The sequence below is a fragment of the Sinohyriopsis cumingii genome, chromosome 7, assembly GCF_028554795.1.
Source record: "Sinohyriopsis cumingii isolate HCF-2022 chromosome 7, ASM2855479v2, whole genome shotgun sequence".
Classification (NCBI taxonomy): Eukaryota; Metazoa; Mollusca; class Bivalvia; order Unionida; family Unionidae; genus Sinohyriopsis; species Sinohyriopsis cumingii.
In genome coordinates, this window is record NC_142967.1 from 19573782 (window position 1) to 19598828 (window position 25047).

Genomic DNA, 25047 nt, shown 5'->3' on the forward strand with positions numbered 1-25047 from the left:
AAACAAGTTCAATAATGGGTGAGATCCATGCATTCTAATGGTAATAGGATGCATCTAAATTCTCAAACAGGGGCCCCGAGTGGCCGAGTGGTCTAAAGCGCTCTCCGTTACGGATCACTGCCATCTCACCTCTGTCTGCGTGGGTTCGAGTCTCGGATTCGGCTAATGTGGATATGTGAGAAAGCTTGCCAGTAGCTTCTCGTGGGTCGGTGGTTCTTTCCGGGCTTTTCTGGGTTCTTCCTCCACCATTAATACTGGCCGCCATGTATAGCCTATCGTGTGCTGAAAAATGGCGTTAAACCATACAACAACAACAACAATTCTCAAACAAGTTCAATAATGAGTGAGATCCATGCATTCTAATGGTAGTATAATGCATCTAAATTCTCAGACAAGTTCAATAATGGGTGAGATCCATGCATTCTAATGGTAGTAGGATGAATCCAAATGAGTGAGATCCATGCATTCTACTGGTAGGATGATGGATCTAACTTCTCAAATAAGTTCAATAATGGGTGAGATCCATGCATTCCAATGGTAGTATAATGCATCTAAATTCTCAAACAAGTTCAATAATGAGGATATCCATGCATCTTAACAGCTGGATGATGCATCCAAATTAGTGAGATTGATGCATTCTAATGGTAGGATGATGCATCACAAGTCTCAAACAAGTTCAATAATGGGTGAGATCCATGCATTCTAATGGCAGGATGATGCATCCAAATGAGTGAGATCCATGCATTCTAATGGCAGGATGATGTATCGCAGGTCTCAAACAAGTTCAATAATGGGTGAGATCCATGCATTCTGATGGTAGTATGATGCATCCTAATGAGTAAGATCCATGTGGTCTTGGTGACACTCTACAGTTTCGTATTTTGCATAGGTTAGAATTTCAAAGAAAAAGAATTTCTCCAGCTTTCCTCACTGGTTATACTGGCTATTTAAAAAAGACCTTGTATATCTTAGGTATAGCTCAAAGAACCTTTAATTCCCTTTATTTTGTTGTATGATTAATGGGTGTAATATGGGTTATAGAGTATACAGCTTAGCCTTACTCCAGATGCGCAACTTTCAAAAAAGTGCTAGTTCCACTTGGTCATTTTCACTTCCTGAACTTCAGAGGTAAATTGTATAAAAAGAGCCAATAACTTTTTTTACATTTTATATGTTTGGTAATTCATTCATTGAACTTTCAAAAGCTGGTATTGTCTAGTCTGGCAAAATTCATTTTCACTATTTTAGTAGCTGCTATGGATAGTGTACTTTAGCCTAATTCAGGCTGATTTTTTTTAGCGCAAGGGAGCAGTCATTTTAGTTAGCAGTGTGGTTAGATCATGTACAATTTCCATAAGTACAATATCCAAAGAATTGTCAGCCACATTACAGTAAAGTAGCATAGAGGTATGCCAACATTCTCTCTACTGTGCATGTTTTAAATGCAAACAACTTCACCTTACATACATCACTCTTTCAAAAGTACATAATAACTGGTGAGCGCCCCCCTAATGGCAGGATGATGCATCCAGATGAGTTAGATCCATGCATTCTAATGGCAGGATGATGCGTCCAAATGAGTGGGATCCATGCATTCTGCTGGCAGGATATAGCATCCTATTGAGTGAAATCATTGCATTCTAATGGCAGGATGATGGATCCTCTGTGTGTGTGTGTGATTTGGATTTTTAACATAGCTTTAACAATTTTTCAGTCATATCACTATGATGTCTGCAGTTGGCAGTTTATAGTGATGTCTAGCACTGGGACATCATGCTGCAGACATGTAGCATGATGTCCTACCCAGTCACATTATCCTGACACCAGGCCGACCAGTCCTAACACTAACCTCTTAATGCTGAATGCCAAGCGAGGATGCTGTTATTACCATTTTTGTAGGTCTTTGGTATGACTCAGCTGGGGATCGAACCCACGAATGATGGATCCTAATGAGTGTGATCATTGCATTCTAATGGCAGGATGATGCATCCAAATGAGTGAGATCATTGTATTCTAATGGCAGGATGTAGCATTCTAATGAGTGAGATCATTGCATTCTAATGGCAAGATGATGTGTTCAAATGAGTGAGATCCATGCATTCTACTGACAGGATGACAGATCCAAATGAGTGAGATCATTATATTCTAATGGCAGGATAATGGATCCTAATGAATGAGATCATTGCATTCTAATGGCAGGATGTAGCATCCTAATGAGTGAGATCATTGCATTCTAATGGCAGGATGATGTTTTTAATTGACTGATCTTGATAATGCTCTGGAGGCCACATTTCTGATTTTGTTTTGATCCTACTTGGAACATATGCATAAGATTTCAGACAAATTTGATAATAAGTGAGACCATCACATACATATTCATTAGGCAGTCATGCATATGACTTACTGAGCTTGTTACCCCTTGGGAAGCCATATTTTATATCTGATCTTACGCAAACACAGGATTTAATGTTACTGAACCGATGACAAGATTGCCAGTGCCACAAAAATAATCCATTTTAGTGCAGAAAAAACAAAATAAAGAACCGGAATTCTTCCAAGTAAACTCACAGTTATTAAAATCTTTTGTTTAAAGATGTTATGCACGGAAGGTCTGTTAGATGTGACTGCTGTGTCATATTTCTTCAGTACCCCACCCTAACAACATACACAATATCAATCCATGCAAATGTGTTAATAAAATAAAAATCTAATTTCATATTAATTTGATAAAATACACAATTTGAAGCATTATATCCAGAAGCTAAATTTGTAAAAAGTCCCTGTCCTAAAATTATTGTAAATTTTGGAACTTCTTTTATTTCATTTTAGTAATGCAGCTGTTATTTGCATTGACACAGAATGGAGAAAATAAATCCTTGCAAATCTATGGCTTTTGCTTAAAAAATATATAATGAAAAGGATGTCTATATAAGATATATATAAGAGGTTTGGAAAATTTGTGAAACTGTTGTCGGACATCCTATTTGCTCTGTCATGGCTGGTTGTAGTCAACCCAGTGTACTCTAATAACCTGTCCCCCTTCGTCTTGCTTCAGAATGTGAAGTGCTGTACATATCCACTCACATTTTTTTGTTTATTCAAGTTTATAGTTGTGAAATTACAATATGCTTAAATTCTAATACAATCTTTTATTTCCAAAAATGTGGCCATAGAAGTTGATGTTAGGTTGTAATCACTCAGATACACATTTGCCAGTTGGCATTGTACTACATGGATAGGCCACATGTAACATAGCTGGATAATGACTTTGTAAGTCATCGTGGTACAGGAGTTGGTTGTTATAATCTGACCTGCTACTCCATGTATTTTACTTTGCATTAGCTCCGAGTCATAGCTACCAGTATGCATTTTAATTTTTATAGCGATCTTGTCACTCCCTCATTTGTTTGGATCCTTCTTTATCCAATGAAATTGAATAGCTAGATTTGAGGTAGGGAACTAGTTTCATGGTCGGTTACATTGTACCATTTACAGAATCATCAAGGCGTGTTGTAATGCCCATCTTAAGTATAAGGTGAGGTCAGTATCCATGTAAGAGTTTCAGTTCAAACGATTATTTATTAAGTCTGAATACGAGCAGAAACTCCCAGTGTCCAGTTTGGGCATGGTATAGTTGGTCAAAATATCAGACCTGTTATATATACAGAGTATTGAACCTAGTTACTTGAAATTAGGCCACCCATCCCTTCCCTGCATGTAGAAACCCCGTACCTTTCTGAAGACTCGCACATTTGCAAAAAGTATAGAACATTATCACAAATATATGCATTCATGCAGACTCATTAGTTGGACAACCCAGTAGTTAACTCTCCTGTAGATAAGGCCAGTCTGGATTCCTGTTAGAAATGTACACTTGGCAAATAGAAGTTGTTATTTATTATATTTAATTATTTTTGTAAAATACAGACAGACACCAAGCAGATCAGAGCTATATCTATCAGATTTCCTGAACTCCCCATATTTGCCAGACAACCTTAAAACTGTCAAATGACAGTTGCTGTCTGACATGCTTGACATGGGACATGAAGTGCCCATTTTAGGGTCACAAGGTTAAAAGTCAACGTAACTTTGAAAGAAAAAAATCATTTCAACACAATAATATTCTACAGTGCAGATCTGGACCATACTTTGTTGATGGCTTAAACTTGCTGTAAAGAAGAAACGTGTTGATTTTAGTAATGGCTTACAAGAAACTTATTGATTTTAGGGATGGTTTACACTTGGACTAAGGAAGAAACCTATTGATTTTAGGGATGGTTTACACTTGGACTAAGGAAGAAACCTATTGATTTTAGGGATGGCTTACACTTGGACTAAGGAAGAAACCTGTTGATATTTGGGATGGCTTACACTTGGAGTAAGGAAGAAACCTGTTGATTTTAGGGATGGCTTACACTTGGACTAAGGAAGAAACCTATTGATTTTAGGGATGGTTTACACTTGGACTAAGGAAGAAACCTATTGATTTTAGGGATGGTTTACACTTGGACTAAGGAAGAAACCTGTTGATTTTAGGGATGGCTTACACTTGGACTAAGGAAGAAACCTGTTGGTTTTAGGGATGGCTTACACTTGGAATAAGGAAGAAACCTGTTGATTTTTGGGATGGCTTACACATGGAGTAAGGAAGAAACCTGCTGATTTTAGGGATGGTTTACACTTGGACTAAGGAAGAAACCTGATGATTTTTGGGGTGGCTTACACTTGGAGTAAGGAAGAAACCTGTTGATTTTAGGGATGGCTTACACTTGGAGTAAGGAAGAAACCTGTTGACTCTAGGGATGGCTTACACTTGGAGTAAGGAAGAAACCTGTTGATTTTTGGGATGGCTTACACTTGGACTAAGGAAGAAACCTGTTGGTTTTAGGGATGGCTTACACTTGGAGTAAGGAAGAAACCTGTTGGTTTTAGGGATGGCTTACACTTGGAGTAAGGAAGAAACCTGTTGGTTTTAGGGATGGCTTACACTTGGAGTAAGGAAGAAACCTGTTGGTTTTAGGGATGGCTTACGCTTGGACTAAGGAAGAAACCTGTTGGTTTTAGGGATGGCTTACACTTGGAGTAAGGAAGAAACCTGTTGGTTTTAGGGATGGCTTACACTTGGAGTAAGGAAGAAACCTGTTGGTTTTAGGGATGGCTTACACTTGGAGTAAGGAAGAAACCTGTTGATTTTAGGGATGGCTTACACTTGGAGTAAGGAAGAAACCTGTTGGTTTTAGGGATGGCTTACACTTGGAGTAAGGAAGAAACCTGTTAGTTTTAGGGATGGCTTACACTTGGAGTAAGGAAGAAACCTGTTGGTTTTAGGGATGGCTTACACTTGGAGTAAGGAAGAAACCTGTTGGTTTTAGGGATGGCTTACACTTGGAGTAAGGAAGAAACCTGTTGGTATAAGGGATGACTTACACTTGGACTAAGGAAGAAACCTGTTGATTTTGGGGTGGCTTACACTTGGAGTAAGGAAGAAACCTGTCGACTCTAGTGATGGCTTACACTTGGAGTAAGGAAGAAACCTGTTGACTCTAGTGATGGCTTACACTTGGAGTAAGGAAGAAACCTGTTGATTCTAGGGATGACTTACACTTGGAGTAAGGAAGAAACATGTTGGTTTTAGAGATGGCTTACACTTGGACTAAGGAAGAAACCTGTTGATTTTTGGGATGGCTTACACTTGGAGTAAGGAAGAAACCTGTTGATTTTGGGGTCAAAAGATCAAGGTCACTGTGATGAAAGAAGAAAAGCAGTTTCTGGACAAAAAAATTAATTATCTATTTAAAGGACTATTTAAATATTTCTTGTTCAGTTACTTTACATTGGGAAACATGCCTTAAAAGAGAAAAGAATGCCAAACTTCAAAGTCAAGTGCTTTAACGTCAGCCAGTTTGGCAACAGTAGGTCCACTATAACTATTGTACTGGAAATGCGAGATACCCACATGGGTTAATTTAGAACAGAAAAGGTTCTCTATATGGGATACATTAAATACCCTAATAAAATGGTCTAATCTAGAACAGAAAAGCTTTCTCTTTGGGGCACATTAAATAGCTTCATAAAATAGTTTAATGTAGAACAGAAAGGTTCTTTCTGTGGGGAACATGAGCACAATAAATTATCAGGTTGTGTCTCAGTCACAAGCAATCTTGATTGCAGAAATATTGAAGTACATAAAAATTTGGATCAGAAGTTCAAACCCAATTCAGCATTGCAGTTCAAAACAATGCTGAAAAGAATGGAATCTTAAATGATTGTGTCAGATTTATGTAGACAATATGATAGTGTCAAATGTATATAGGCAATATGGCTACTAGGAAACATAGAGTTGAGTGCCAAAGTGTGAAGATCAACTTCAACCTTTCATTGCTTAATTCAGCCTTAAGAATATTTTGTCAATATTTTTGTGTGTGATCTACATTTTCTTTGTAATTGCTTATTTTTGATAATGTTGTGAAAATGAACAAGAGCACAATAAACACATGAACCTTGATTTGTCCCCATCATGTTTACTCTTCCATCTTCCCAGGTTCCCGATCATGCTTGTCAATTTTCTAACATGCAGACTGATTTTCACACTCATTTTCACTAGGGGATGATAAAGGTTATTTCTGTAGTCATTGCTTGGTGTTGTCAAATCCAGTTTAGTGCAGATAGAATATTCAATAGACAAAACTCTGTTTTGAGCTTCATTGAGAGAGCTGTTCAAACCATGAAGCCATTCTGCCTCTCTCTTTGTAATAATGGTTTTTGCATAAATCTGTGTAATTTTTGTTGCAGAGCACAGTGACGGTGGATCGGAGCATCATGGAGTTACGAGAGTTGATGCGTGATTTACCTGACTATGCTGAACAGTTTCTGAACATGATCTGTAATGTTCTTCGTGGATATATGGACACGTGTCTCTTTGCTTACAAAGGTACAAATAGAATGCAGATAGATCTAGTATTTAAATATTTGCTCTCAAGGTGGGGTTTGTCCTTTGTAATGTGAGTGTCTTTGATTTGCTCTGATGATGTGGAGCAAATTTTCTTACTTTTCCAGTTTTACAGTAGCTGTTGTGTAGCTGTGTTTATTGCGTATTCATCTGCTTTGCTTTCCTTCAGTCACATGACATCACAGCAAAAGGGACATATCTGTGGTTACTGCCTGTCCATCTACTTTACTTTCCTTCAGTCACATAAGTGACAACATCACAGCAAAGAGACATATCTGTTTTCTTTTTCTGTTGAGGTGAAGGAATGACCCAGCACAGATGCATTCATACACCTTCAGACCTTTTTGTGTTATTGGTTGGTATGTAGTGGAAACAAAAAGACTTACCACAGGTAGATCCAGGATTTTTTCTAATGTTTCATTATGATGGTTTACATGGCATAAGTCGTCCAAATTTATGTTATTTAAAATTGAATTGTGCTATTTGTTTTGATGGAAAGGGGAGTTGAATTGAACCAATTGTAACCTCTAAACAGGCACCTGGTAACATTCCACCTTTCACAGGTAAATTTGAATGGAATAGTTCCAACTATTTCTTAATAGTTGGGAACTTGCTTCATTAATCAGAGCATTTTTCTATTTCCAGAGAAAATAATCACTTGAATTCAGTAATTTGAAGAAAATAGATTCCAGCCTAACTAATACTGGACAGGATATACAATACAGCTTGATTGTGTTGGAACTTAAATCACGAATGAAAATCCTCTCAGTTACAAGATTATATAGTTCTCTACTTGATCTCAGGTCACAATTAGCATTTTCTGTATATACAAAATTACCTATTGGAAAATAACCTTCTAGAATTATCTTCATGTTTTTAAAATAAAAATATTAATTACTGATGGAAACCATAACCTAGATTATGTAAAATACACCTAGGAAATTCCAAAACCTAGACCTAGACCCAAATAAACATATTTACTTCTATTAATAATAATACTGATTTTAAACCCATACACATAGAGAATAATTTAGCTATGTATTAGCTGTTTGCAGAAGAAAGTCAAATCAGGTCAATGTCAAGCAGAAATGAACTCAATTTTGGACAAGGTCAAGTCCAATATTTAATATTAAATTACAATAGCGTGTAATGAGGTGACAATATTTTAAAAAAGAAAACTAACAAACAAACAATGCAAATTAAATATGATAACAAATTATTTAAGGTTTACGGACAAAACAATTTATGATCTGGACCAGAACAAAGTCAAAATTAATCAAATTCCATTGATACTGTAACTACTATCACTAAGCAATATATTAAGTTAACAGTGGAATAATACAAGGAAAGAATCACATTCCTTGATACTAAAATATTTCAGAACTAGCTGTATATTGCTATTATAGAGTTTTAGTGAAAAGCTCATGTTGATAAAACCATCGAAGAAGAGTAGTAATATTATTTAAGATAGGAATAACTATATCACAGCAAAGAAGTGTTATTTGGGGGATTTTATTGTTGGTATGACAGTTCACTGTTTGGGAGGTCACATTGGCGTTATTATCTTTGAGGACCAACTATATATAGCTAGAAGTGTTTAGCTGATACAACTATCCCTTCAAAAAGAGTCGTGATAACATTTTCAAGATTTCTAGAATTCATCAGAACCATTTTTATTTAGGACCAGCTAGCTAACATAAGTCTTTCAATGGAAATCCAGTGTCTTTAATAATAATAATGATTTAGAGAGGGTAATTCAGTTGGTAGCAATCTACTGTGCTAAGCATAACTGACATAACATGTACAAATCCTCATGACCAACATGTCCAGATTACTAGCACAGTGTGACCCCACTATAACGTGGTAGTTGGGAGCCATAAAACCCTACTGTGTTATGGACCAAACTATGCTATAAGCAACCAGGTCAGTTAGTTGAAGAAAATAATGCATGTACCCCAAAAAAATTGCGGATGGGGGGGCTGGGTAGGTTATAAATGTTGGCGCAAAAATACGTGCTTCATTGGCAAAGTTACCATCTTAAATCGATGCATATTAAAAAAAAAACACCTGTAGTGAAAGCAGAGAAGGCATATTTAATATTTTACTCTATTCAGAGAACCACGCATTGATACATATAAGTGTATACTGTTTATATGTACATGTCTAATTATATACTGTTTATATATACATGTCTAATGTATAGTATGAATAGAATACCAACACATTGTACTCACCCATGAATCTCATCACATACATTGAATACACAATACAAGTAATTCCATTGAAAATATGTGCACACACAGATTTGTGTGTGCATGTGTGTGATTTAGATTTTTATCGTAGCTTTAAATAAATTTCAGTTATATTTCTACGATGTCTACATTGTGACAGTTTATAGTGATGTCTAGCACTGGTGCATCATGCCACAGACATGTAGACTGACCAATCCTAACACTAACCTCTTAACGCTGAGTGCCAAGCAAGGCAACTGTTAGTACCATTTTTGTAAGTCTTTGGTATGACTCAGACAGGGTTCGAACGCGTGACCTCCCCCATCTGAGGCGGACGCTCTAACCACTAGGCCAATGGAGCGATCTATCACACACAGATTTAAAATATTCAGTAATTTTGTCTCAGGTCATATAGGTCTGAATTCAGTGGAAAAAATAGCACAATCACATAACAAATGAAGCACATTTACTTTTCAGTACATCCCAAGTCAGTAAAAGTTAGTTTGCATTTGAAGCTACCATTGGTAATTTTTTCCTGCAAAAAGGAAACTTTATTGCACAATAAGCATGTTCCAGTGGCATTAAAAAATGAAACAATCCATCAGATTCCATTGCTTTTATTTAAGTTTGGTACTGACTTCCTTTGAAGTTTATAGTCCGCTTTCTTTGATGAAGGGTGCATGCGTTATTGAAGTCACCACTAAAGGACAGCTTTGGAGAACCAAACGAATGCCTGTTTCTTATTGTGGCGGCAACATTGAATAATTGTATTGCATAATTGAAACTGATTTTTTTCCATTTGGTTGGTACATTTTCATAACAAAGGCAATCTATTTTCTTTGAAATTTCAGCAAACTATTTTATCTGGGTACATTTTAAAAAAAGGAATGGCCATCATTGGGTCAATTGTAGTTACTGTTCCTCCCTGCCATTTGAATAGACCAACAAGTAAGATCTTGTTTTGGTTTTGTTTTGTTTTGTTTTTATTTTTATAAATTTGTGGTAGCGGAGAAATGTTGTCTTCCATACATGCATCAGAAATTAAAAAATGGAATCAACGGACAATAGAGATGCAGGTGTTCTGGTCAGATCATAAGGATTACTTCAGAAATGTGAGTGTTCTGAAGGATTTAATTTTAAATGAAAAAAGGAATTTTACTTACGACCCACATGCAAATGTCAGTCTGTTTAAATATATTCATTACTTGCGAGCAGCCAAAAATCCGACGAAAGTTAGATTATGAGATAATGCCTCATCTGGATGATCTCCACTAACAGAAATGTTAACAATTAAAAAAAGTGGGTATCTCGCAACATACAGCACTCATGCTGGATGTCAACATAAACAGATTATGATATAACAATGCACTGTTAAGATGATTTGTCAATATGGACAAAGAATTTGTTAATGTAACAATAGATACATTTCAGTGCATTTTATGTCAAGTTTGTGGCTTCTTTTCAGGGTCCTCTGAATTTCTCCACTCCAAATCAATGGTGTATATACAAGTTCAAACAGCCAACAATGTTGCCAATTAAAAATAATCACCAGATGGTATATTTTGCCACCAATAAAAAGAAAAAAAAGAGCAATTTGTGACATTAGCAAAGCCTTGTGTGATCCTTGAATAAACTTTTTACAGAGTATTTTTAGTACTTTTGTAAAGAAAAAACTATTTTTTTATGTTTGGAAAAAACAAATGTATATGAATTTTGGGAGCCACAACATGACTGTGTTATATCCAAATAGTTACGTGTTATAATGGAGTGTGCACTTCTGGGGTCACGCTGTACATATATAGATGTATCCCAGAATTTATTGTTGTTATCTGTATTGCTACAGAATTCAGTGAAAACCACAGACTTTATTGTTATTAGTCTGTATTGCTACAGCATGCTAGAAAAAACGCAGATTTCATTTATGATAATCTTTATTGCTACACCATGCTAGTGAAAACAATAGACTTTACTGTTATTAGTCTGTATTGCTACAGCATGCTAGAGAAACCACATACTTCATTTTTATTATTCTCTAATGCTACAGGATGCTAGAAAAAAACAGACTTCATTGTTATTAGTTTGTATTGCTACAATATGTTAGAGAAAATCACCGACTTCATTGTTATTAATCTGTATTGCCACAGCATGGTAGAAAAACCCACAGACTTTATTGTTGTTAGTCTGTATTGCTATAGCATGCTAGAGAAAACCACAGACTTTATTGTTGTTAGTCTGTATTGCTGCACCATTCTACAGAAACCACAGACTTCATTGTTATTATTCTCTTTTGCTACAGCATGCTAAAAAAAACCCACAGACTTCATTGTTTTTAATCTATATTGCTACAGGATGCTAGTGAAAATCAAAGACTTTATTTGTATTAGTCTGTATTGCTACAGATTGCTAAAAGCACCCACAAATTTAATTGTTATTAATCTGTATTGCTACAGCATGCTAAAAAATTCCACAGACTTCATTGTTCTTAATCCGTATTGTTACAGCATGGTAGAAAAAATGACAGACTTGGTTATTGTTAGTCTGTATTGCTACAGCATTGTATAAAAAATTACAGATTTGTTGTTATTAATCTGTATTGCTACAGCATGCTAGAGCAAATCACAAACTTTATTGTTATTAATCTGTATTGTTACAGCATGCTAGAGAAAATCACAGACTTGGTTATTGTTAATCTGTATTGCTTCACCATTGTAGAAAAATTACAGACTTTGTCATTGTTAGTCTTTATTGCTACAGCATGGTAGATAAACCACAGACTTCATTGTTATTACTCTGTTGTTGTTGTTGTTGGGTTTGACACCATTTTTCAGCACACAATAGGCTATACATGGTGGCCAGTATTAATGGTGGGGGAAGAAGCTGGGAAAATCCCGGAAAGAACCACCGACCCATGAGAAGCTACTGGCAAGCTTTCTCACATACCCACATTGGCTGAATCGGAGACTCAAATCCACACAGACAGAGGTGAGATGGCAGTGATCCGTAACGGAGAGTGATTTAGACCACTCAACCACTCGGGGCCCCGTTATTACTCTGCATTGCAAAATAGCATTTTCTTAGCATTGCATTTGCTGTTAACAGCTTTATGCAAGCTACATAAGTTTTTGCCAACAGAACTAAGTTTTGTTTGAAATTTGTGTACTGGATAAAATGATCCTCAGATCATAATTGTGCCAGATAAATACTGTCAAAGACATGAGGTGGATTACAATTCTGAATGACCAGAGGTGGACTAAAGTCACTATAACAGGTTTGACTGTTGTTCACTTAAGTTCACCAAAGTTTGTCATGAAATTCTGACATGATTCACAACTAGACTTCTGTATCACATTTTCCAGTGCATTGGACATGTTAAGATATTATGAAGAGTGATAAATAAATGTACTTGAAAACCTGGGATCCTTCACTGAAAGGTCTCATTTTTAACACTCGTGTTTATAAGGCTGGTATGGCCATGGATTCCATTAAATTGTATAATACTCATTAATACATAATGTACCCCACTGTAAAGTACTTCAGAATAACAATCCTCTTTATAACACGGGTATGGCCATGAATTCCATTACAATATGTTATACTCATGAATACATAGCATACTCCAATGTAAGGTACCTCAGTGTAACACAATCCTATTTAAAGACCAATATTGCCATGGATTCCATTGCAGTTATGTAATACTCATGAATTTATAATGTACCACACTGTAAAGAACCTCAGTATAACACAATCCTCTATAAGGTAAGTATGACTATGGATTCATTATATATAATATTATTAATAAATAATTTACCCCACTGTAAGGTACCCCAGTATGACATGATCATCTTTATAAGTCATGTCCTGGACTCCATTACATTATGTTATACTCATTAAAACATAATACACCCCACTGTAAGGTACCTGAACATAATACACCCCACTGTAAGGTACCTCAGCATAATACACCCTACCGTTAGGTACCTCAGTGTATCACAATCCTCATTATAAGTCAGGTATGGTCATAGATTACATTTCATTATGTAATACTCATTAAAACATAATATACCCCACTGTATGGTGCCTCAGTATTAAACACTCTTTGTTATAAAGCAAGTAAGTCATGTTATACAGTGTTGTAGCGAGGGAACACTAAGTAATTTTCACTGACCTTGCAGTGTTATAGTGAGTGATTGCTGTAATTCAGTTTCACCAACCTTTTATAGGTATAGTACAGTTTGATACAGATGATGAGTACTGTAATTCATTTTCACTGACCTTTTGTAGATATACTACGGTATGATACAGATGATGAGTACTGTAATTCATTTTGTAGTTATAGTACAGTATGAATCATATGATGAGTACTGTAATTCATTTTTACTGACCTTTTGTAGGTATAGTACAGTATGATACGGACAATGAGTACTGTAATTCATTTTGTATGTCATGTACAGTTTGATAGTGTTATAGTGAGTGAGTACTGTAATTCATTGTAGGTTTAGTACAGTATGATACCGATGATGAGTACTGTAATTCCTTTTGTAGGTATAGTACAGTATGATACAGACGAGAAGAGGATCATCAGTGCAATGTGGGCGAAAGATGAAGATATCAGCAGATTTCTTAGGCAAGTTCATATTCATAGGTTGAATATCAAGTTGTCTAATAATAATAATAATAATTAATATATGCTCATTTTATTCTCTGTTAACTTTACATTGTCAGAATCGTTCAATATTTTACGATATTGCACACCTTCATATTGCATTCATGTGCATAAAGGAACTACTTTCTATTGTAAACAAACAATAGATGCAGGCGCCAGCACTTCTGATTTGTAAACAAATCATGTACACTCGTGTAGTAGGCGCTTTACGTTTTGGTTGATTAAATTTGTTTTTGAATGAAGTAAAACAAATTTTTTTGTGGACTGCCACATTCCAGCTACTTTGGCACATTCCGTGTTAAGTTTTTTGATACAGTGTTTCAGATTTAGGTTAGCTAAATAGTTGGTGCCAGAAAGGGTCCTTACAAATAACATACAAGTGACAAGGGATAAACTGTCTTCTTTAGCTGGTAATAAGAATGACAAAAAAATATACTTACAGTTTTACATTCTAAATTTCCTCAAAATGTACTTTCTTAGTTCTGCAAATCTAAATTATATGAGCCATGTCATAGGTTCTCAATCTTGATTACATATTTCAAAATGGTACTGTAATTTTGAATGTAAGTGCAGTTACATCCTCCTTACTGCACTCAAAATAAAATAAGCAGCAAATTCCATAGCATCTTTTTGATAATTGCAATTGAGAGACTTCATAATTTTTACCACATTTTTATTTCAAACATTCAATGACAGGAACAGAAACACATTTGCTTCTCCCTTGCTAAGTCAGTTGTATGTATTTCATGTGGATTGTCTCCTACAAATCCAGTCCATAAGCACAAAATTTCATAGAATCGAAAAAAATGCTAAAATCTATTCATTCCAGATCAAATGGAAAAGTTCATTCATAATATGACTCCAAATTTCAATTTTAACTAGACACTCCATTTTCTTTCTAAAGTTATGTCAAGCACGCGACTAAGTTCAAATTTATCTTGGCGGAGTTATGTGCGCAGTAATGATGTTGTTGTTGTGTAATGATGAATCTGCGCTTGTGTATTTAGTTTGGAATACGGCATACAGTTACTTTGTTTCTTGTAGTGTATTTTGTTAATATAATTAAGCATTAGGTAGAATAAGAAAATGAGCATATAATAAAAAGGTTACTGCATTTGTGCGGGAAAATATGAACTCGTTTTGTCAGATGAATATACTGCACTCCCAAGGTTGTGTAATATTTACATCCAAAAAACTCATATTTTTCCATACAAATGCAGTAACCTATAATAATATTAATAATAATAATAATATCAAGGACTAGAGCTACATCATATACATGGTTGTACCAGGGACTTCCACATTATCATGACATAGACAGAGTACCAAGAAAGGTCGGAAAAACACGGGCAGATCATGCCATATGTGTTGGGAGCACAGTGAGTAACACAATAAAATCTTGACTTGAAAGACCATTGCTGTTGGAGTCCACCTGTCATGAAAGACCAGGTTCTGGTTGCATGCATTAATTTTAGGGCCAAGTAAGCTTGTGGTACTGTCCATTGTCCACTGTGTATTGTCCTTCAACAATTAGTATTAATTTATTTTCAAAAAAATTACTGGGCCACTCTGTTGGCCTAGTGGTTAGGGTGTCTACCTCATATTCAGGAGATTGTGGGTTCAAAACCAGGCCAAGTCATAACAAAGACTTACAGTACTCACATCTGTCTCACTAAGCGCTCAGCATTAAGAGGTTATTGTTAGGGCTGGTCAGCCTGGTGTCAGGATAATGTGACTACATGTCTGCAGCATGATGCCCCAGTGCTAGATATCACTATAAATTGCCATACTGCAGACATTGTAGCGATATGACTGAAAAATTGTTAAAGCTATGTTAAAAGTACAAGAAAAACAAACACACACAAAAGACCACTGGACCTATTTGAACCAAACATGGTAGAAAGTATCCAGGCATAAAGTCTTGTATTAATGATATCAATCCTTGGTCAAAAAATGGCCACTGCTCTTAATAAATGTTGAATCTTGAAACAATTTATGAAAAATCACCAAAAAGAATTTTACTAAATTTGATCAAACAAATGATTCTTACAGGTCTCAGGGGAAAAAAAGTACCATTTAATTGTTTAAATTTTCCACTTTTGAACATTAGATTTTTTATTTTATTTTTTACATTGGAAAAATAAATATTTTTACATGTTCTGTCCGCACATTACCTATACCGCTCCGGTGGCCTAGTGGTTAGAGCATTAGTCTCAGAAGCAGGTGGTTTTGCATTGAATGATAAGATGTACAACCCACATTTTTTCATTTGTCTGACAATATCTGAACTCATAATAATTAATTGACATTTTAATTCTGATTCATGTTCTAAACTAGTTGTTTTATTACAATGTGAAGAGAAGACGTAGTATGGCACAGAATGCACTTGTTTACCATTGCTTTAAATCATGTAAATTTTATGTCAGTAAGAAATCCTGATTTAGAAATTGATCTGTTGATAAGTTGAAAATCTACTAATCTGATTTCCTGATGCTATCAGACATATTTAAAAACATTTTGGCATGATGGGCTTTCAGTTTTCTTCAAATGATACCAATCTGCTGTCACCATCATTGCTAAAAATAGAACAACCTTCAAATGACTTCTCCAAAACTCTTAAATATGAGCTGAAATTTACAGAAAACATTCTGAAATCAAGACCTTTTAATTTGATATGTTAATCTTCAGTTAAAACTCTGGTGTGCCCATTATAATTTGGATACACTGTCTTGGTAAATGTTAACTCAGACAGAGATATATTTCATGGTTGTCATGTTAATCCAATATAAGTATAAATTAAGTATAAATATTTGACCTGAACTTTAACATAGTATCTTGATCTTGAATTAGAAATCAGTATGAATCTAGTCAGACACAATCTCAGTGTGTGTTGCATAAGAAACTGGTACTATGAGAGACAAGCTATTCATCCTAGCCATATACAGATATTAAGCACAGACAGTCAGTGAACAGGGACACAGTCCAGCACTGTTTTATTGTAAACCAATCAAATGTCATGTAAAAAACAAAAATCATTGCACTATCTTGAATGGCAGAATGCTGTTCTCAATGAAAACAAAACAAAATCTTCAAGATTTTAAAAATATAAAATATCACATTAAGCCTGAGAACTAAATCTTTCATCTCATGGTGGGTCCAAAATCACAGTACTCATTACATTCACAAAAATACGATATGGTTTAACCATATGTCAACACAATACAGTAATCTACACCATTAATACATGTCCAATTAATCTCACATACCTGATCTGACATTTAATACAGCTGTTCATTGTGTATTTCTGTATCACACACCTAGATGTGAACTACCTTAGTGTCTACTTTGATGTCTACATGTAGATGCAGTGATTCAAACTTTTATTAAGTGCAGTTTTGACTTCCATTCATAAAGTTCAACTTATTTAGAAAGGATAAAATAGGTGGTATGTAATAAATATGGAACGACATTCATGTTTTGTACTGAGGTGTTTGAAAGAACTTGTTTGATATGGCATATGAATAAGTTCTGGCCTGATGGCCTCAATGCATCCCTATGCTACATCAAATTTGTTTTTTCCACCAACTCAGAAGAAAACGTGCTGTTTTGTGTATTGATAATGCAATATTTGTGGCGCATAAATGTCAGCCATGTTATGCACCAACATTCTGCTGATTCTCATATCAATTTTTAACAAATTAAATGATGTTCTGGGCATCTGTTTGTTTAAACATTGATCTAGTGTGCTTAGTTTGGATTAGAAATGAGCTGATATTTTCGTTTCAGATCTCTCCCTAGCTGGAGAACACTGCAACCTACAGATGGTCAGGAGCTGAACAGGACGGTATGTTCTGAGGAAGAGATGAGGGCCCTTAACTCTAAGGAGGCAATCATCCTTATCACCAATCTGTCAACAGATGAGGCATTCATTCCCCAGCATGAGATCATCACAGATGTAACACAGATGAGAACTGTGGCAAACGTTCATGAAAGCCTGGTACAAGAATGCATCATCTTTTATTTATTTCTGTTCAGTTATATGATGTCATACAAAGCTGCAATCATTGAACCAGATTTTACACTTTTTATTTCTGATCAGTTTTATAAAATGTTATATAAACTTCCATCATTGAATCAGATTTTCCACAAAACCTTGTCCCCATTTCAAGTTCACCAAAGTTGTTATCTTAGCACTTTATTAAGAGCACATAGATTCAATGCCACATATTTTGAAATTTTTTTCACTAAATTCTCTCCATCTCTTATAGAAGTTTGTGAAAGTCTTAAAAGCTGATAATATTTTGACTAAAACTTTTACGCAAGAATAAGTACATGCAGAATTACCTGCAAATTATATGCAAATCTTCTTGATCATCATTATCTGATAGCCAGTTTTCTAAAATTAATATATACATACACAAGATACACCATGGTTCTAAAATTAATGTACACAAGATGCACTATGATTCTAAAATTAATATCAGTGTACACAAGATATACTATGGTTCTAACATAAATATCAATGTACACAAGATACACTATGATTTTAAAATTAATATCAATGTACACAAGATACACCATGGTTCTAAAATTAATATCCATGTACACAAGATACACTATGGTTCTAACATAAATATCAATGTACACAATTTTATTTTATGCTAGGCTGTAAATGACTGCATTTTCCAAGTAAAATAAAAATGCTAATTCACTGGAAATGTTATTCTTAGATGCTTTTATGGCCATATGGTATAATGGCTGCCTCGTGCTAAAGCCGATTCAAGCTCAAGGCACGTATTATTTTTTACTTTAATATGCTATTAATTTTGAATTGGGAAGAAGAATTATGTAACTGTTTACATTTTCTGTGTGAATAATCACAAAACAGCAGAACATAAACAGTAAACTGGATATTGCATGATTCAATAAGAAATCTGCTACTTTGCTTGCTATCTAGTGAATAATGGATACATTTCATCTTGTGGGTGAAAAATGTCTATTTTCACCCACTTGATAAAATATTTCCATTATTCACTCATAAGAAGCAAATATCCTCAATGTTCTAAAATAAATATTAACATACACAAGATACCTGCTATTCCACAAGGATTCAATGACAGTAGGACAACACCAGATTCTGGAAATGTCTGCAGATTCAACATTTCAGGAGCAATAACTTGACTCAGAGGAAGAGTTTTCTATTTTAGACTCTAAATTTTGTTGTTTTGGATTAATATATGTCAGTTTTGTTTTGGATTAATTTCTGTAATTGTACTGCCATCAATATCTTTACTGCCATCAGTATTTGTACTACCATCAATATTTGTACTAATTAACATCAATATCTGTACTCCCAACAATATCTGTACTGACATCAATATCTGTACTAACATCAAAATCTGTACATGCATGACCATCAGTATCTGTACTACTATCAATATTTGTACTAATTAACATCAGTATCTTTACTACCATCAATATCTGAACTGAAATCAATATCTGTACTACTATCAGTATCTGTACTACCATCAATAGTTCTACTATCATCAATAGCTGTACTACCATCAATAGTTGTACTTCCATCAATAGCTGTGCCATCATCAGTTGTACTTCCATCAATAGCTGTACTACCATCAATGTCCGTACTACCATCAGTATCTGTACTAGCATCAATAGCTGTACTACCATCAATGTCTGTACTACCATCAGTATCTGTACTAGCATCAGTATCTGTACTACCATCAATATCTGTACTAGCATCAATAGCTGTACTACCATTAATGTCTGTACTACCATCAATAGTTGTACTTCCACCAATAGCTGTACCATCATCAGTTGTACTTCCATCAATAGCTGTACTACCATCAGTGTCTGTACTGCCATCAATATCTGTACTACTATCTGTATTACCATTAATATCTGTACTAGCATCAATAGCTGTACTACCATCAATGTCTGTACTACCATCAGTATCTGTACTAGCATCAATATCTGTACTGCCATCAATAGCTGTACTAGCATCAGTAGCTGTACTACCATCAATGTCCGTCCTACCATCAGTATCTGTACTAGCATCAATATCTGTACTGCCATCAGTAGCTGTACTACCATCAATAGTTGCACTTCCATCAATAGCTGTACTACCATCAATGTCTGTACTACCATCAATAGCTGTACTAGCATCAATAGCTGTACTATCATCAATAGCTGTACTAGCATCAGTATGTGTACTGCCATCAGTAGCTGTACTACCATCTATAGTTGCACTTCCATCAATAGCTGTACTACCATCAATGGCTGTACCACCATAAATAGCTGTACTAGCATCAATAGCTGTACTGGCATCAATAGCTGTACCACCATCAATAGCTGTACTACCATCAATAGCTGTACTACCATAAATGTCTGTACTAACATCAATATCTGTACTAGCATCAATATGTGTACATGAATGATCATCAGTATCTGTCTTACTATTAATATCTGTACTACAGTAAAACTTGTTACGCGAGACTGACCCTTCTGCCAACAGAAAGGGGTCTCTCAAGACAGGTGGTCTCATAGCAGATTTGTACAAAAAGACCAGTTTCCAAGGTCTAGTTTCAGAAACAATTTCAAGAAAAATAACCACAATCATTGTACATATATTCCATTTTTTATTACTAGTTCTTGCTAAAATATTGTTTGCATTCATCTGCAAACAAAATTATAAAGCAATAAAGATATACTTCTATCATTAAACATGAAATCACATTTACATTTGAAGATCACATATTTTAGCATATGAAATTGTTTCTGAATAACTCATTTTCCTTTATAACAACCTAGATTTGTTTTACCGACATTTAAACCACTTTTTAGCAAGTGGTGTGCTCTTTTCACTTCTTTCAGTTAGAATATATATTTTCTCCCGCCTTAAAATTTGTCTCTTTTTAGTTGGAGGTTTGTCCATTGTTATTAAGGTTCTAGGTGTTAAAATTATTAGTGCTCAGTTGTAATATCAACCTAAAGACAGTTTTGACTGGGCTGTGGGAAAGTATCATATAAAAAATTGATACAGGTGCGTTGCATATCTAACAATTAGTGAAATAAAAAGAAAGAATTATCTCATCCAGAAACAGAACCATTTACTCAGAGACAAAAATCAACGGCTTCATTCAAAGATGACATACAGAGAATAACTCTATAAGCAAAGTGTGTAACCCAATCACACCAACTTGAATAGACAACAGCTGTGTGATTGGGATGTAATCACTTAACATCAGGGGGAAATACAACAAACATCACAAATCTTGAACACTATCAATCGAATCCCGCAAACAATTCCCTCATGCTGGTTTAATAGGCAGTGACCTTATTTACCCCCGGCAATAGAGATTAACTCTTATAGACAAACAATATGCATGACATGGTTTGCACAGATTTGAAAAGTATTTTAATTTTCTACTGCTGGATGAAAAGTGCTTATTTTTTTAAAATCCTCTTGAAAAAGTCCTTAAAAAGTGCTTGAAAATGAGCAAAAATCCTTAAAACAAGATTGAATTTTTATGAAAATAAAAGACCATAATTTTTTTTACAAAAAGGAACCTCAGTGGAAAATTTGCAGAAAATGACCAATCAACTCTGTCTTTTACTTTCTTTGACTTGGTTGGTAACTAAGGAAAGGGAGATTACTCAAGATTTCCATTTAGCAGGATTGTGGGAATGACAATATGGTGGCTTTCTATTTCTTACATTGCACCTTGTGGCCTTGGTTTCTACATGAAAATGCCGCCAGGGAAGTTTGTTTTTAATCATGAATAGAAAGGCTCCCATAAGTGGGTCAAGGAGACCGAGGACAGACAAAGCTTTGTGTTGTGTGTGCAACAAAGCTATAGACTTGGTGAGAGTGCCCTTATAAAACACCGAAAAGTGAAGCGCCAGTCTCAGCAATGAGTTTGGATTAATTTGGAATAAAAACAGACAAAATCAAGACGTATCAGAAACACTGACATTTTATCTAAAACAAAGTCGCTATCTGATAAATTAATGACAGGATTGATGTTACCCCCACCCCCATCTTATGCAGCTTCAACCACACATTCAACATTTGCAGATATTTCCAACTTCATTTCCAAGAACATGGACATTGCGTACTGTGGTCACACATGCATTCTACAAATCAAATGAATATATTGCTGACGTTTTTCATGTTTCCAGACAGTGATCTGGCTGCATAGTTTTCATGTGCAGAAAGGAAAACGTCATACTTGTGTGTTTTTGGCATTGCGGAACACCTTAAAAAATTAATTCTATCAATGTCAGTGATGTGTTTGTGATTCTTTTTGATGAATCCTTGAACAAGAAAATGCAAGAAAAGCAGATGGACATACATGTCAGATTCTGGGATGGTGGGACACACCACATTGTGACCATATACTTGGGATCACAGTTTTTAGGTATGTATATTGTTTATTATTGTTATTTTTATTTTATTTTTATTTTTAGTTTCTTTTAAAAAAATTTCGTCAGCTGTCAAGTTTCTAAGTATTGATTGCATTCACATTTTCCTTGGAATTACTAAAGATAGGTGAATAAAAATAAATAAACTAAATGAGCATAAATCGTTGATACATATATAATGAATTGCATGAACTAAAAATAAATAAATTGACACTTTGTACATTAATTATTTCTTAGCATGGACCAAGGCAATTGGTGAAGATTTATATGTATTTATCCTCTCTGATTGCAGGCCATCTACAGCTGATGATATAGTTGATCATTTTAGAGAAGAAACAATGAACCACTTGAATATCCACAACATGGTGCAGATAAGTATGGACAGGCCCAATGTGAATTTGAAAGTTTTAGACATTATCCAAAACCAGATAAATAGGCCATGATTTAATTAATATTGGCTCATGTGGACTGCATACTTTGCATAATGCATTTAAGGCAGGTGTACTTGTTACAGAATGGGGAATCGCTTCACTTCTGTGCAGTCTGTACTATCTTTTTAAAGATTCACCTGCCAGGAGGGAAGATTACCAGAAATTAGCTGGCAATACAATCATGCCACTAAAATTTGTAGGCCATAGATGGTTAGAAAACATACCCATTTCCCAGCGAGCATTGCAGGTGTGGGATTCAGTTAAACTTTATGTCAAGAAGGTTCAGTCAAAACAGTTACCTAAACCTACCAACAAATCATTTGATTTAGTAAGTCAAGCAGTGAAGGACAAGCTAATCGGAGCAAAGCTATAATTTTTTTGTTTCATTGCAACCCTATTGCAGCCTTTCCTGGCTAACTACCAAACAGATAAGCCCATGGTGCCTTTTATGGTGTATGACTTGACTACAGTCATCAAATGCTTGATGCGGAAAGTTGTCACGCCTGAAGTTTTGGACCAGGCAACCACACCAGAAAAGTTGCTACGGATAGATTTAGAGAAGACCAATCTTTTGACATTCAAGAAGGTGGACATCGGTTTACTAGCTGAAGAAAAGTTGAGAAGTGCAACCATGAGTGAAAAGGAAGTAATGGAGTTCAGAATGGAATGTATGGCATTTATGATTGAAGTGTTAACAAAGATTACTGTGAAATCCCCAATCACTTATTCTTTGTTCAGAAATATAGTATCTTTGTGTCCAAGGGAAATGGCCAGACATACAAATCTCAGCAGGGACAAAGTTAAGAAACTTATGAAGTTGATATTGCAACAAAAAGATTCAATGTGCTTGATGGTGAAGTCATCCTGCAACAAGATAATGACTTTCTTGACAGTATAATAGTTATTATTACTGATAAGTTTACAGGCTTTGATCGATACAAGGATAGACTGGACAAATTTTTTGTGGATCACATGTCAGATGCTAGGTATGGGAAGCTGCTGGAGATTGTTAAGCTCCTGTTGACCCTTTCCCATGGACAAGCAACAGTAGAGTGTGGCTTTTCTGTGAACAAGGAAGTAGAGTGTGAAAATTTAAAGAGTTGCAAAGTGTGGTTGCACAGAGGATCATATGTGATTATGTTAGAAATGTGGGAGGAGTACTGAATGTTCCAATCACCAATCGGCTTCTTGTAAGTGCAGTTTCAGCAAAGATAGAAGTATGAAACTTATTTAGAGAAGGAGAGGGAAAAGAAGCAGTCTGAGTCTGGGCAGAAGAAAAGAAAGCATGTTCTTGATGACATTGAAGATCTGAAAAGAAGAAAAAGGCAGGCCAGATTAGATTATGAAATACTTGTGAAGAAAGTAGATGAACTGTCTTTAAAAACAGAAAAGACACTAAAGTGGCAACTTGTTGCACAGGCCAATACTAATAGAAAAGGAGCTGGGGAGAACCTTGGAATTTATGAAGGTCTTTGCAATAGGCTGGATGCTGAGATCAAGGAGTTGAAGAGAAATTAAGTTCAGAGGAAGAACTTGTTAAGAAACTTTTTGTTAATTTGGCTTTTTGTTTATTGTACCTATCTTAATGAACTTTATTGGGAGAGGAAAATGCAGTTACATGAGCCACAAGTCAGTCTGAAGGTTGTTCCAACTGTAGATATCTATGGTGAGTTCAGATATAAGACTCCTTGAAAATCAAAATAAAGTCCTTCAAAAGTCCTTGAATTTTGTCATATTTTACTTGTATGAACCTTGCATGACCACTATGTCAGCTTTGACACTACAACTGCAATTTGTGACATGTACATTAGCCAGCTTTATGGACTGTAGCATCTATCACTGGTAGCAACAATCCTTTTTTTTAAATATTCCTTTTTTGTTTGTTTTTTATCAGAACAATCATTACTAATCAAGCGGTCATTGTAACAATTGATTACATATAGGTCAGTGGTGCCTGTCTGTTCTTGCAATACATCCATTGATAGGGATACCGGGCCCTATTGTAAGGACAGAAAGCAGGCTAAGTGTGGGAATAATTAGTCTGGTTCCCTGCGTTTTTATGTTCCCTGCATTGCTCACCCCTCTTCGAGTAGCAGAGAACAACACAGTGAGCATATGAAGCAGGGAACCAGACTAGGATAATCTACATATACTTTAGTCTAGTTTACAACAGAAACTAAAACACTGTAGGCATAGCTTAAAAAAATCAGCTATCAATAGCGAGCCTTTTTTTATAAAAATTTAGAATGGTATGAACAGTTGTTTTTACAGGGATTAAATAAAGGTCAGTGGAATTTATCCTCGTTTTTTAGATGCTGTCGTTCATAGCAG

The 25047-nt window shown here is 35.3% G+C and overlaps 1 protein-coding gene across 1 annotated transcript in view; it reads left to right on the forward strand.

The window, feature by feature from the left end:
* LOC149794824 (exocyst complex component 4-like) overlaps positions 1 to 25047 on the forward strand; it is a 76810-nt gene that overhangs the window by 23604 nt on the left and 28159 nt on the right. The window contains exons 6-8 of the mRNA XM_089964481.1: positions 6793 to 6931; positions 13723 to 13804; positions 17630 to 17840. Of these exons, the coding sequence (XP_089820607.1) occupies positions 6793 to 6931; positions 13723 to 13804; positions 17630 to 17840 (432 nt within the window). The remainder of the gene's footprint in view (positions 1 to 6792; positions 6932 to 13722; positions 13805 to 17629; positions 17841 to 25047) is intronic.